At 36.5% G+C, this 16,218-nt stretch overlaps 1 protein-coding gene across 30 annotated transcripts in view; it reads right to left on the bottom strand.

Moving 5' to 3' along the window:
• The window catches only part of EYA1 (EYA transcriptional coactivator and phosphatase 1), a 340,201-nt gene that overhangs the window by 101,427 nt on the left and 222,556 nt on the right, over positions 1-16,218 (bottom strand). For 16 of the 30 annotated variants that reach the window (XM_078353573.1, XM_054246730.2, XM_078353580.1 and 13 more), the window contains one exon: positions 14,348-14,485. In XM_078353573.1, the coding sequence (XP_078209699.1) occupies positions 14,348-14,485 (138 nt within the window). The remainder of the gene's footprint in view (positions 1-14,347; positions 14,486-16,218) is intronic. The other 14 variants (XM_078353587.1, XM_078353584.1, XM_078353590.1 and 11 more) reach the window with 1 other exon arrangement.

Consider the following 16,218-nt stretch of genomic DNA (forward strand, 5'->3'; position numbering starts at 1 on the left):
GTTTATGTATTAGGCCTTAGTTGGTCTAAACCCAGTTTACATTTGAACTTCTTTGGTCTCTTCCCAGCAACCGTGACTCCAATGCACCCAGACATACATTCCAGCCTAACACTAGTAAACCAACATGCAGGCTTTCTAATGTTACTCCTTACAGCTCCTACTTCCTCCTGTCAAATCCTGGTTAACACTGATTACACTTTACAATTCTGCAGAACTTGAAACCCCCTTCCTCAGAAAAGTGTCTCTGAATCCCCATTCTCTCGTCTTTCCCACTAACCTTGGGTTGCTGAATCAATCCATCTATCATCTGTCCATCTATCTCCATGAGATGTGTGTGTGTGTGTGTGTGTGTCTGTCAAACTCTGAGATGTACATATGTGTGATATATATACATACACACACGTCCATGACTTTACTAATCAGTATTTTAAGCCAATTACGAATTGACCTGTAAACTAACAAATACTAATTATATGTAAACTAGCCCTTCTCCTACAGAACAGGATAACAACAAAAAACTTTGACGTTCCTGTAAATAATTGGATATTTGCACCTGACCCACATGAATATCCCCAGAGTGCAAAATATAATAATAATAAAATAGAAAATACCCATTGAGTATTCTCTGTATGTTAGAAAGTAGGTTCGCCCATATATTCTTCATCTATATTCCCCAATAACTTGATACTACAGAGGGTATGAACATTTCCATTTTACAGATAGGGAAACAGAGAGTCAGACAGTAACACAGCTTCCAAGGGATAAAGGTGAAACACAAACACAGGTCTGTCTGGTTTTAAGGTCTGTACAATTCTCTCTTGCCTTCTCTTGCTCCATTTTATATTGTATAATGGGAAGTGCTAAAATACACTGAAGTTTTCCCAGGGATTATTTTATAAAATAATCATATTAAAAATAATTTATATTTATATTTATTATATTTTATATAATCCCAGGAATTAGTCTGTAAAATAATTATATTAAAAACTGTTAGAAGCAAAACAGAAGTGACAAAAACAAATAGTACTTAAAACTTTTCGAGTGCTTACATTGAGCCAGGCCAAAATAAAGCATTTTGCCTGTTAGAACTCACTGATTCCTCACAACCACCCCAGGAGGTGGATGCTGTTACATCCCATGTTACAGATGAAGAAACTGCCTGAGGTTATAAGCAAGTGTGGGAGAGCTGGGATTCAGTCCCAGGCACCTGGCTCCAGAGCTGAAGCTCTTAATCTCTATAGTAAATTGCATCAGAGAATAGCAAGGTTTTTGTCTATGAGTTATTTCCCTTTTGTATGACCATTTCCAAAATATGCCTGACAAACTGCCTCAGAGTCGTTAGGAAGTGCTTGTTCTTCCTAACTAAATGCCTGGGCCTCTCTTCAGACACAGGAATCTCTCACTGAGGCAGAAGGACTGGGGTATGATCTGAAAATCCACGTGTTTACCAAAGACCTATAAGTGTCTGATTCTTAGTACCAGATCAGTAGGTGTTTTAGCAATTGCTTCAAAAATATAACTTTTCTTTTTACACTAAGAAAGTAATCGTGCTCTTTAAGCAGTTAGAGCTGAAGCTTCTCAGAGCCTATCTGCTTGGGGCATTTCTGGTTCTTCAGCTAAGCTAAAGGTCATTTGGAGTAAAGGACTCTACTTTGATAGCTAATTCAATGCAGATTTCAGGGCCAACACTACCAGATGAATTTCACTGAAGTTTAGAACACCACAAAGCAAAGGCAAAATAGCAATGCTCATACTCCCCAGAAAGCTTCAGGGTATGGGCTGCTAGACTCACTTGCAGGTCTAGCAAGAGAGGCGTATTTGTGTAGAATGCTGTCACACACCAGGGTTGAACCTGGATGCTAGAAAGATATGATCAGGATAAAACAGACCTCCTTCCCTTAACATCGATCCACTGAGTGTTTCTGTGGGATTTACAAGGGTCTTCACTTACAACTTTCAGTTATAGAATTATTTGTAATGTTTGGGATTCTTTAATCAAAATAATAGGGAAGTATTTTCTTTTCTAGAAACAAATGACTTTACATTTAAAGTCACCTCCAGAAAAATAAAACAGAGCAGCTACATCCTATAATGCAAGATTTTACATCACATTGTATCATGAAAATTCCTCAAAGTAGAAAGAATTCCCACCTAGAACCCCTTATTTCTCCATCAATGAGTTTGGTAGAGAGTGCTTCATGTGAAGTTTCAATAATTCTCAGTAGAGTTTGGAATTAGGTCATATTCTAAATGGGGCAGGAGTGGGGATACCATCTTACTCTTTGGTTAAAATGAAAAGCTTACCTTTACCAATAGTTAACAACTATTTAACTTACCTTACCTTACCAATGGTTAAATAACTATTGGCCACTAGGTGAAACCTTGTCTTTACAAAAAATACAAAAATTAGCGGGATGTGTAATCCTAGCTACTCAGGAGGCTGAGGCAGGAGAATCGCTTGAACCCAGGAGGTAGAGGTTACTGAGTCAAGATCATGCCATTGCACTCCAGCCTGGGTGACAACAGTGAAACTCCATCTCAAAAAAAAAAGCTATTGTAAACAATCATAGCCATGCTTGTTATTATTACTACTTTTGATATGGAGGGGAGACACTCATTTCCACAACAGAAAACTGGAAGATATTTCCCTTCAGAATATTTCTTAAGAGACAGCATTATTTGTCCTCCCACTGCTCTTTTAAAGGTGATTATTTTTATATTCCAAGTGGGAAGATAATATATCTCTAATCACAAAACATACACACACACACACACACGCACGCTTTTCAAGTTAGTTTCATCAACAGTATCTACTGGCATTCTTTACAGGTACAACTCTAGAGGTTGTTCCCAGCCAACAGAAGCAGGCATCATGAGTCTATCCCTTGAAGAACGTTAGAAAATCTCACACACTCATGAAGATGACACAAAGAACATCAACTTGCATCACCTACTCAGGCTTCACAGCTCGGACTGCATTACTTGGGTGCCACAGCCCTGTTAAGGAGGTGCTCAGTGAAATAACATGAAGACACCTGGTTAGACTGGGAGAGAAAGCACAAGCTTCCCTGAAAAGGGAAGTCTCACCCTGGCACAGGGTGAGAATAAACTATACAAAGAAGATCAGAGAATAGAAAGTTTATGGTGGGGTGAGGACTGTGACTGATCGTGGGTGATGGAAGTTTCTTATTTAAGAAAAACTACTCAGGAAAATGCCTTTAATGGCAAAATGCAAGAATCTGGATGTCCAACAAATCATCATTAGTATATTGGGACCAATGAAATGTTACAATTCTGAATTGCCAGGGGTGGGGGAAAAGCTATAGAACCATTATAAATGCAAGGATACGAATGTTTTTCTGGGCCTGGAGATGCCACTTGGGGTTAGGGATGGGGGTGCTCAGGAGAAGAATAACCAGGCTGTTACATACAGTTCCCCATGCACAGCTCACCACGGTACTTTAGGATTCGGTCATTGCTATCCCAGAAACTTGCCTTGCTCAATCTTGCTCCTCTTACTTAATGCTTCCCTCCCTCACTCTCTATTTTCCATCATTCAAGGCCTTGCCCAAGTCTCGCCTGTCCAATAAGCTTTCCTTGACTTACTCTTTGTACTGATTTTATCTTCTGGAAACTTGAGCTCGCTAATAACTGATACCATGTAATTGACCTCTTCGTTAGACCAGTACTAAGCAAGCCCCCTTAGTCTTGTTTTCATTCTGACCATAAGGTCTTAAGCTCATTTGCTATATTTATCCTGTCTGTCTCACACGGAGATGGATAAACCATGTCTGACTCATGCCTTTGAAGGCCTTGTCAAGGATCGAGTGGGAGTCAGAACTGAATAGTTGCTTAAGAATTTCAATCCATGTGGTAAGTGACTAAAGGATTTAGTGAGAACACAATTGTCATAAAGTGTTAAGTGTGGGGACAGGAGAGGGCCTTTCCATAGATTTTTGTTAGTGGAAGGGGGACAGTTTGGAGGAATGACTTTAAGTCCCACAAAAGATTTTAGGAGAGAAAAGAAGGTCTCTCAACTCTACTTTCTTCGGCAATTTTTAGTAGAGAAAGAATATATAATCAAATAATAATTGAGCTTATTTCTCAGACTTTATCTGGAGGACTCTGATTTTTAACAGATTTTATCTGAACACTTTGATGGTTTATTTTTTATATTTTAGAGACTGTCTCACTCTGTCACGAAGGCTGAAATGCAATGGCACCCTCTCGGCTCACCACAACCTCCACCTCTCAGGTTCAAGCAATTCTCATGCCTCAGCCTCTTAAGTAGCTGGGATTACAGGTGTGTCCCACCACATTCAGCTGGCTGGTTTCTTAACTGTATGGTGTACAAAGGATTATCTTAAAAATCAGATTATAATCACTTTAGATTTAAATTATATAAAGAAAGTTAAATTCTGAACCTGTAAGCACATTCCGAATGAGTTAAAATATTTTTGAATCTCCAGTAATAAAGTCCAGCAGACTTTAAATCAAATAAAATTTTAAGTTAAGTATTCATGGATTTTTACCTCATAAAGTCTCTCTTATTTGAGGTGTGAATGCCACTGGACCCCACATCCACATACCATCTGGACATGCCAATAGAATGATAACCTTGTTAGTCCAGCTGTCAGGCTCCTAACAGAACATTGACCCATGTTCCAGATTCTGCTCCTAAGAGGCTATTCTCTCTTTTAGCTCAGAGATTGGCATGTCACAGGTATATTAATGGAAACAAGTCTTGCTTATATAGAAAAACTTCAAATTCAGAATGCAATAACATCCTATGGCTTGAAAGTACATTTATAATTCAATCTTTCCACATCCGTTTTTCTGAGGTTATATTCAATACCATCATGTGAGGTGGCTGAGGGGGGTCCTCATCTTCATTCAGAAAGTAGAGGATGGATAAGGTGATGATTACCTCTGACACCAGGTTATTGTTTTCTAATCTGGCATGCCAAATCTACCTTTTAGATTTTCTGGATCAGTGATGCTGAAAGCAAACTGGCATTAAAGTGGTATTCATTTTTGGTTACAGAAAAATCATAGACACAGTAAGGGCAGAAATAATCATACCTAAGAAATTTAATGAATACATTTGGAATCAAATGATCCTATTTTTAAAAAGACTTCTTCATGGTTACTCTTTTGTAGGCTAGTAAATTTAAAAGTAAATCGCATAGAGCATCCTAGGGACAGTGGGTCACAAAGATTTTGCTTTGCTTTCTTCTTGTCAATGCTGGGTTCCTACAGAGAAAGAGTGGTGGCCTTGTCAACCATAACAAACAAGAAACAGTCTTGTTTGAAGATCCTGTATGGGACATGCAGTTCTGTAAGTGCTAAGCAATTTTGGTTTTAAAACAAAGCCACCCCTCAAAACTTTTCTTAAGAAATCTTCGCTATCTCTTCATAGTTAAGAACACAGCCTATGTCGATTTAAACATTACTTAAAATATTAAAACAAAGTTTTATGTATGATTTAACCTGAATAACACTGCCCAGCTATAACTTCAAAAAGTTAAAAAGGAGTAACAAGTAGGTCAAAGGTCTACTTCACAGAGAACAGGACTCACATTAAAAACCAGAGTCCCAGCCAACGTAAGAATGCTGGAACCTGCTGGGGCCTGTCTGTACTTGCCATGTTTTAGAGCATTTTCTAGCACTTACTAGGCAAGCAGGATGCTGTCTGTCCCTCGTGTATTTTCACAGAAGTCCATTTGCTTTCCATCTCTGGCCTCTTTGCCATGGGCTATGTCCATCATCAAGCACGATCTATGTGGCAGAAGTTAGTGCAACTCCCTGGGGAAAAGCTTTCGAAGGCCAGATGGGCTATTTAAAACCAGAGTTTTTTCCTTTTTCTTAGAAGATAGATTTTAAATGACCAAGTTTTTCTTTTTATCCCAGTAATAGTTTTTATTTTCAAAGAGAATTTTTAACACAGGTTATAAAGATTGCGAAGCCTTTACATTTACCTTTCTTGTATATTTCTATATATTTTAACTAGCGACAACTCATGAAGAAAACAATATTGGTATTGGTCACTAACGATTGCTGTGTCTAGATTTCAAGAAATTTTCATTCAATTTTAACACCTGAAATAAACAAGATGCTAAAGAAGTGAAACAAAATATTACTTATAAACTCAATTTAAGAAAAAAAATCTACAATATAAAATGCCAAGAACCAAAAAATAAATATGAGAAGACTGGCAAAACAATTAGGGGGCAATTCTGCCCATCAGTGCAAGCTGCAATAGCTATTCTTCAATTTCATTTTATGCCGGAAAGTGCAAATCTCGAATGCTTTATCACAGATTTTTTAAAGTTTAATGTATAGTTTTCTCAAATCACTACCTTTTAAAGTATTTAAAGATACCTTTTCTATAGAAATCAGAAATTTTTAAATTTTAAATGTAACAGCACATTTAGTTAAGCAATTTTTAGGTTCTAAATGACTAATAAACAGAAATGGTTCAGTCATATATTTGAAAGGCTACAGACAGGCAGATCAAAGGAAACAAGGGTGATGTTACTCAATCATTCCCACTTCATAATGAGGCAGGGATGCGTGAGGTGTGATGGCAGCAGAGCTGTGCCTCCTCCACGTACTCTTTAACAAACCTGTCCTGATTTATTGTCTTTCCTTAATAGTTTGAACCCCAATCTCTTTAGCAGAACAAACACTTTATATACAAAGAGGGAGTGAGAATTTGTGTTATTTTCTTCTCTAAGTGAGAGCAATAAAGCCTAAAGGAAAATAAACAAAGCACAGTTTCCAGGGCCCTCTGGGTTTAGTACATGTACATCTGTGCAGCCCCTTCGATCTATCATGGCAGATCCTGATGCCTTCCCTGGTGTAGGACGATGGGAATGTCCTATACCATTATTGTAATTCTAGGACAATCAAACACTCAGAAAGGCTTTCTACACCACCATCATGATGATTCTGTGATGTTCCAAACCAGCTCTATCTATGCATATTAATACAAGGAAAGATGGCATTAAACACACTATGACAATAAATAAGCTGAAATTTCTTATTTATGTTTTTTTTTAACTTTTAAATTTAGAAGTACACGTGCAGGTTTGTGATGTAAACTTGTGTTATGAAGGTTTGGAGTACAGATGATTTCATCACACAGGTTAAGCCTCATACTGATTAGTTATTTTTCCTAATCCTCTTTTTCCTCCCACCCTTCACTCTCTGACAGGCCCCAGTGTATGTTGTTCCCCTCTATGTGTCCATATGTTCTTGTTATTTATCTCCCACTTATAGGTGAGAATATATGGTATTTGGTTTTCTGTTCCTGTGTTAATTTACTAAATATGATGGCCTCCAGCTCCATCTATGCTCCTGCAAAAGACATGATCTTATTCTTTTTTATAGCTGCATAGTATTCTATGGTGTATACGTACCACATTTTCTTTATCCAGTTTATCATTGGGCATTTAGGTTGATTCCATGTCTTTGTCTTTGCTAGTGTGAATAGTGAATTTGCTGAAACTTTATTATGCTACATTCCAAATTCATTTCTCCAAGTGAAGAAAAGCAGAGTTTTTTTAAGAATCTTAATTTCTAACTTTCATTGTGACACAGACCTCTACACTTCTAACAAACATTTGTATATTTTTGACATAAGAGATCATGCTGGAGATTAAAATATGATTAAAGATGGTCATTATATTTAATAGTCTAGAATTACTACAACTAAGCTATTATGGACAGGGGAATTTTCCAAGGAGCTGAAACTTAACCAGAAGTGACAATTTAATTTTAATGGTTTGATTTTGTATGCATGTGAAAATCTTTTGCAAATGAACTATATACTTTCTTACCTCAGCCAAATTGCTAAATGAAATTTTATTTTCCTCATATGATTGGGCACCACCATTATAAAGATAGTTCATTGTTTTCTGTATTAGATTGAACCATAAATCTATATTGTATGTGGAATTAAATGGATGGTGACACCAGTGATAGGTACAGACCTTACATTTTTAAAGGCTCGATTTCAAGTTAGTTGTTTCTTTAACATAAAAGGGATAAAGGTTATTTATGACACACTGGGGAGATATTCTGTGAAAGCAATCAGAGGTTGAAGCTGCTTTTGCTAAGCAGTTTTCTTACCTTTCATGCATGTGTGCACACACACACAAACTCACACACGACACCCTGTTTCACTCTTGTGGCCAGTGCCCTTTGATTGGTAAGCAGCAGAAAAAATGTATTTTTTGCAAAACTGACCCAAGGGTCTCCAGGCACACTCTGTCCATCCACACCCACCCATTCAGCTAACTCATCTGCATCAGCTTTGCCAATGGTGTGTGAAGAAAAACCTCCTCAGACCATTCCAAAACTTCTTCCACAAACACCAAAGCTAACACTGTAGAACAGAAAAACGTCAAAAATGAATAAGCAAAGATTTCACCTCCTCAGGTTGAACTCTGCAGTTGTTTATAAAGAAGAACACTTTGTCTTTCTCTGCTGAACTCAAGTTTCTAATCTTTTAGTGGATGCACAACGAAAAATTAAAGCAGGAATAGAATTTTCCAGTGATCTTGCGGTGAAGGTGAAAACAATCAGATTTCCCAATCACTGAGGTTTTATTTCATGGAATTTTGGTATTAGAGCACACATGATGAAAATCTGATCCTTGTTTGGTTTAAAATGGCATGTGTCAGATTCACAGAAGCCTGCATGGCAGGACAAAAGCATTGAAAGTTGGAGCTGGAAGGGTGATTCAAGAAGGATCACTTGGAGCAAATGAGGGCACCAAGTAAGGCTGGCCCAGTTCACAAGGCTTGACAGTGACAGAATGGCCACAAATTGCCAAATCTGGTCTTTAACGGCTGTGCAAGTGTTAAAGCACTGATAGTGCTCAGAAATGAGTTTCCTAAGAAGTTTTTGTTTTTTTAGAGTTTCCTGAGTTGGTGTTTGACTAGTTATATAACTAAGCATGTAATGCAATGGTTTAGTTCTAATGATCAAGTCTGCCGTTCGGAACAATTAAACACCAAACAACTATGTTTTGGCTTTTTGCAATTTTCTTTAAAAGCCACTCCTGTGAGACCTATAATTTAGGTGTATGTACAGCAACAAGGTCTGACAATTCTAAGCCATTCTGTTTTGAGTAGCCATTCTTGAATAACTGTTGATTATATACAAACTAAATTAATATATATTATACATTTGTTAGCATTTTCAGATTCTTATCTTTTTTTTTTTTTTTTGAAACAGACTTTCACTCTGTTGTTCAGGCTGGAGTGGAATGGTGCAATCTTGGCTCACTGAACTTCTTGCTCCCAGGTTCAAGTGATTCCCCTGCTTCAGTCCCCCCGAGTACCTGGGATTATAGGCACGTATCACTACAGCTGGCTAATTTTTGTATTTTTAGTAGAGATGGGATTTTGTCATGTTGGTCAGGCTGGTGTCGAACTCCTGACCTCAGGTGATCTGTCCACCTTGGCCTCCTAAAATGCTGGGATTACAGGCATAAGCCACAGGTTCTTATCTTTTAAAGTCACTGTTCAGAGTTATGTAAAGATTGTAAGATGTCACAGGGAAAATAACTAGATTAAGCCTTGGCATATAAAAAGTACACAATAAATGTCAACTGTTATTTTATTTTGTTGTATGGGCACTAGAGTTTTCCATTGCTACATAGCACAGCTTATCACATTCCCATCTTCCTCCCTAATCTTCTGAACTAAACAATTTTGATGTTTCAATGACTGGTGGAGACCTCTTTCTCCACCCATTCTTAGCACTCAAAGCAGAGAAGTGACTGCAGGGCCTCTCAAGACCAACAAGGACTTGGTTGATGACTCTTTCTCCCCTACCACTGCAGAGCTGAGTTTATGTTTTGCCAGTGGCTCTTCCTTGCTTCCCCACTCTTACTTTCCAACACCCCATTCACTGCTGTTGCTACACAGCTTTTACTCTCTTCTGATTTTCTTTTTCATGTTGTTTCTCCCTGCTTTACTGGTATCATGTACAAAAAGCTTGACCTTTGTCCGTAGCAAGTTTCCTTCCATGCCAGCATATTAATTACATCTGGCTCCCTTTTTTTGCTATGTTATTGGTTTCTTAAAGTTCTCTTTCATGGCTAAAATCTATTTTGTTTTATATATATTTATATATATAATATATATATATATATACACACACACACATATTCAAACTTTAATTACATTTTGTGTGTTGTGGGGGAAAGAGAAAGAGCATTTAGATATTGCTACCTAATCTGAAACTACTCCAGAAAGCTGGACTGTGATAATAATGAAAATAACAGTAACTGCATCACCACTGCAATGAGAGCAGTAAAACTGACAACAATCATCTGAATATCTTACTATGTACCAGAGGTTGGTCAGAGTGATTTACAGACAATCTCAATGACATCTCACAACGCTATTATGGGAGTAGATTTCATGCCCATATTCCAGGATAAGGAAACAGATGTTAACAAGTCAAGTCTGCATATTGATGGCCCACAGAAAGCAATGGTAGAACTACTGACAGGCAGTCATACTCCAGAATCCATACTGCTAACCAGGGAGCCAGATTTCACTGTACCTCTACTCCAGTCTTTCTAGTCTGCTAGAACCAAAGAGGTGATCATCTTAAACATTCTTTAAATTAATCAGCAAAATGCTTAGAGGAAACATACATGTCACACTTCAGTTTTGGGGGCTATTAGAATATTTCCCCTGGGCTACTAGAATAGTTCTATCATTGCAAAATTCTGATGTTATTAAATTTGAACAGCTAAATCTCTAAGTAACTAGTCATTATGTTGTAAAAGTTGAAAAGATTTCCTACAAATCAAGCTAGGCAGAACCATCCCCGTATTGCCACAATATATTCTCATCTAGGATTCAAATACATTTTAAGAGCTATAAGATGAAATTGATATAAGCAAAAAATCAGTTATTCATTAAGGATTAAAAGAACTGAGGAAATCTGAAAATACTTTTAGACATTGTAGAAATTACTATATTAAAAAACATGTATTGAAAAGACACTCAGAGGTCAACAGAATCCCACAACTAGGTGCACAAAATCATTGAATAATGGTGAAGCAGTATTCATACTGCATTTAATATTTAAGAACTACGTATTAATCACAATTGAGTCTCCAGATTTGGCCATATATATGCTGTAGCAAATTACATAGCATTATCCATCATCATTTTGGAAAGTTAAGTTTCAAATTAATGGTATATTATCATCTGGCTTAATATGTGGAGGTCATATTACAGGTTGAGTACCCCTTATCTGAAATGCTTGGGACTGCAAGTGTTTTGGATTTTGAATTTTTTTTTTTCAGATTGTGGAATATTTGCATTATATGCTGGTTTCATATCCCTAATTCCCAAATCTGAAATCCAAAATGCTCCTATAAGCATTTTCTTTGAGCATTATGTGAGTTCTCAAAGAGTTTTAAATTTTGAAGCATTCTGGATTTCAGATTTTTGGATTAGGAATACTCAGCCTGTATAACCAATAGTCTAAAATTGAGCAAAATATCATGTGAAAAATGCCTCAGTCGTGGGAAATGGGTCCTAATGTCCCACTGGAAAGGCCATTCAACTAAGGGATGTAAAAACACTTTTTATGTGTTTTTATGTACACATTGTGGATAAAAACACGTGAAAATTTTAATGCAATATCCAGTAAACCCAGATGACAATAAATCTACGAGTAGAAAAGCAATGGCTTATTTGGTAAGATACATAGTCTTATTTCTTTTAAAAAATAGTTTTATTTTCCTCCAAATTCATTTCCTTTTCTCCTCCTTCATATCCCCTTTTATGTGCACTATACTCTAGTGGATGGTTTGTCTTTTTCTGAATTGTTTCTGCTACATACATTTTGACCTGGGAGAAAAGCAAGATAAAAGTAACTCTCAAGCACAATATTTCTCAAACTATCTGAGGTCCAGGATCAGTTTTTTCCTCCAATCCTTCACAGACTGACTACTGAGCAAAATACAAAGTAATGAAATAGAGAGTATGTCTCATCTTTAAAAATTATCATTTGATTCAATAAACATAAAATTTATTATTGACTGTGAAAGATTCTAGATGGTAACTCAGTTTCTGTACTTAGCTTTGGGTGGACAGGAACCACAAGGCTGCGGATGGGCTCAGGCCCAGAACCACACAATTCTGTAGCTGTGCTCTGTCAGGGCACTTCACTAGCCTCTTTCACACTTTTAGGATTCACTTCTCCCCAAGGAGACCTGGATACCACAGGCACCCTGGAAGACCCTGGGACCCCCTCCAGCGCTCTTTATTTTCCTGTTATCTCCCAGAGGAATCTGCAATTGTATAATTTATTTGGTTGCTTGTCTACCGTCTCTCTCTTTGGCAAGAATGAAAGCTCTATGAGCAAACAGACCTTGTCTGCCTCACGATCCATTTCAGTACTAGAGCCTAGGACTGTTAAATTCATTAATAAAGTCTTTCCATCACTTTTTGTTCTTTATATTCCTTTACTCAATGGACATTCAGCATGTGTAAAAACAGTTCTTTTCCAAGGCTGCATAAGAGTTTTGGAAGCGGGCACATCAATAATATCCTTCTACTAATAAACGCTATCTGTTACAAAATAGTTTTTATTTTATAATCACTGAATATATCAAAACTTTATAATTCAGCCCTTTTTGAATCAAACACAAAATCAAATATGAAAAGCTTAATGAATCTTGTCCCCTAAAATTGTAGTTTGCCATAAAGGAAAATAGATTCTTAAAAATGATAAATTGAAAAATATATATGTATATGATTCTTCAGGAACTATATTAATAAAACATTTAAAACGGCTAAGATCTTTATTGTGAGAAATAATAAGATAAAGATGACCACCACTGAAGAGGAGAAAAAATGTTTTATGTTATTTTTTTTAAATGTGTATAAAAGCAGTAATATGTTGTACCTACCAAATGACGCTTTTTTCAAAGAAAGATATTATCTAATGTGCACACTTTAACACACAGACAGCCCTGTGTGTTAAATATATAAGAAATCCTTAAAGGAGATTAAAACAATTTATTTAGAAATTCTACACTTAAACTTATCCAAAGGACATAATTAAACTTATCCAAAGGACATAATTAAAGGTGTAGATAAGATATGCATAGCCTTGCTCTAAATATCCGATAGTAGGGAATTAGTTAAAAAGGATCTATCTATTTAACTAATTCCATGTAGCCATTAAAAGGATATTGTAGAACAGAACTTATTGATGTAAAAGGATGCTTAAAATAGACTTTTTACTAAAAACAACAGGCTGCAATACTATATTATAAATGGGCCCATATTGTATACCTAGATGAACATATCATGATAGTAATAAATGCATGAGACACAGACTATAATTATTTTCACTTCTCTGTATTTTCTAATTTGTCTGCAATAAACAAATATTAATGTAAAAAAGAATAAAATAAAATATATAAAAACCATAACAACTACAAAAAAGAACCCCTTCAATCAAAAAGAAGTAATCAGGAATTTAATTCAACTATGTCTTGGTACTATTAGAAAGCCAAATATGATTCATTGACCTGAACTGTAATAAAGACAAGATATTAGGAAAATGTTTAAAATTATGTGAGAACCATTCTCAAGCACTTCAAAGATCTATTTGCAAGATAACAATGTGCTACTTACAAGTAATACCTATGTATTCTTGAGAGTAGCTTTGACAATGTAAACTTTCAGATGTCATTTCATTTGACTTGTGCTTACGTTGTTCTGCCTATTGTTTCAAAAACAGAACCCAGGGACTGATTCTTAGAAGCATTTTCTTAAAGATTTATTAGGTGTCTATAAATCTGATCAACTGGTCTTTGGTAGATCATCATTCAACACTTATCACATACTTTATTTCTAGAGCTATGACTGCCACTCCCCAAGCCTTACTTCATAATGAAAATAAAGAAAACAGCCCTTTTGGAAAAGTTGGATGGTAATACCAACGTAAGTTTTGAGTACATACCATATCATAACCTCCTACATGGCTGACTTTTGACTTTTTCATTTCTTTTCGAACTGACAGAAGACATTAAGACAAAAATGTCAACTTCACAAAAAATCTTAGTGCTTTTTGGAAAAAATCTTATAGATTATTCAGTCTAACCCCCGATGGTATAAATATGGAAATTTAGGCCTAGAAAATAGGTAAGTGAGAAGCCATACTAGATGCAAGTGTCCTGCCTCTAAGCCCAATCCACTTGCCGTCATCATTTACTATTTACATGGAACATCAGATTCTACTTTAGAAATTAACTATCAACCTACAGGGTTAAGGAAAATAGCAATGTGTGTATACAGACCTTGCATCTGGTAGCTGTACGGTGCCTGTCCAGGTTGAGGGGTACTGAAGCTTGTGCCATAGCTGAGAAATCCTGTTTGTCCAGGTGACTGAGATTGTGACAATCCACCTTCAGTCTTGATGCCTGCCCACAATGCACCTAAATCAGTTAGTGATAGCTTATCTATCTGTCCATTTTCAAAAGCTGGTAAATACAAAGAACATATACTTCCACAAATGTTTAACTATAAATGCTTCCCCAGTCTTATCTAAAAAATAAAGGGTACATATGCACACAGTGTAATACCTTAAAGTACAATGTTTGAATGCCTGTTCACATTATTCTCTCGTTTTACTGCACTTTAACATAAAGCCCTTCTACAAAATATAAGTCCAGTGAGATATTTTCATACTTCATTTTGTTTTAATTAATGTCAAAGTTGTAGATCATCTCCTTCACAGCCAAGAAATAGCCTAATTAAGCTTTAGCTTAATGATCTCAAAGTTGCTATACTGACTAGTGTTAAAATCATTTTTTTCTAGAAACAAAACAAAACAGATTACTTGAAGCCTATACCATCACAGTATTTTCCGCCCTTTACTCTTTCTACTACAAAGCTGATTTCAGTACGAAGTCATTTTGAAGGCCAAAGAAGCAGTCAATACCAGGCTCAGAACTAAGCAACATGGTGAAAAGGCTCCTCCTGAGTTTCTAGGTCCTATCAGAAAATAAGCACGAAGGGAGCCGAACACTAATAAGCTGGATCCTATAAAACAGCAGTGATTTATAAACCAGTGTGGTTGACCAGCAGTTCCCTTTTGTCCCTTTTAGTGTGAAATATTTGACTATAATTGTTTTCAATGTAGTCTATTGTGCTCCCCGAATACCTCCCCAAACACCAGGCTGACATCATAATTTTGGATTTGGCAGCACTGAGGTATGGGGCTCAGCTCTGTCTTTAATTACTCATAATTAAAGACAGTCATACATGTTAACAACTCTCCTTCATTTTCATAGAGAGAGGGGAAGAAAATTTCTGCCAAGGGAATTCACATTTTTGAATAATTTTGCTTTGTACTTAAGATAAATGATATCTTTAGGATCTAGAATACACAGTAGTCTTACTGTTTATTTCCATTTTAGGGGAATCTCATCAGCTGAGTGAAGTTAGATAATTATTTTAAGGCAGTGAGAGAATCTGACTCTTGGCTGAGAGTGCTTACCTTAATTCCTGCAGTATCTCTAAATAACTTCATAATGACCTTAACATTTAAGTCTTAATACAACCTTGGACATTTTAAAAATGTGATTTTCCCTGTAGAGGTAATCCCCAAACAGTGAATAACCCATACATAGAAATGGTCTCTAGAAATATACCTGCCCTAGACAGGTGGCTTGATGCCTCTAGAAAATCCCTTTCTTTCCATGTTGCCACCCCTAGGGATTTTCCCCCTCTTGCTCCATTTGAGGCTACACTGATCTGCTTCCAGCCTTCAATTACCAATAAAATGCCAATAATTCATGTATTTCTATTCTGTTTTAAACTATTGGTTCCAGATGAGGATCTTTGTGATAAGAACATATAAGAAAAGGCAAAAAAAGGTAGAAAGCACCCATAGCCATGCCTATCTCCATAACTTCTTTCTACAAAGTGGCAAACTCGTATCACTAGCAGACTCCAAGCAGATCCGGCAAAGAACAGAATGGATTTGTGTTTCCCCACTGATCTATCATTCTCATGATAAAAAGATACACCAATCTTTATTTACAGGGTCTCAATAAAAAGTTAGGAGCACAAGTCCCTGAAGAAAGCTTTTTAAGACTATCTGGGCCTTGACTATCAGCAGCTAAAACCCAAGCTAAGTGCTCTTCCTTCATGAATGAGCAAAGGG

Source organism: Callithrix jacchus, chromosome 16, assembly GCF_049354715.1.
Source record: "Callithrix jacchus isolate 240 chromosome 16, calJac240_pri, whole genome shotgun sequence".
Lineage (NCBI taxonomy): Eukaryota > Metazoa > Chordata > Mammalia > Primates > Cebidae > Callithrix > Callithrix jacchus.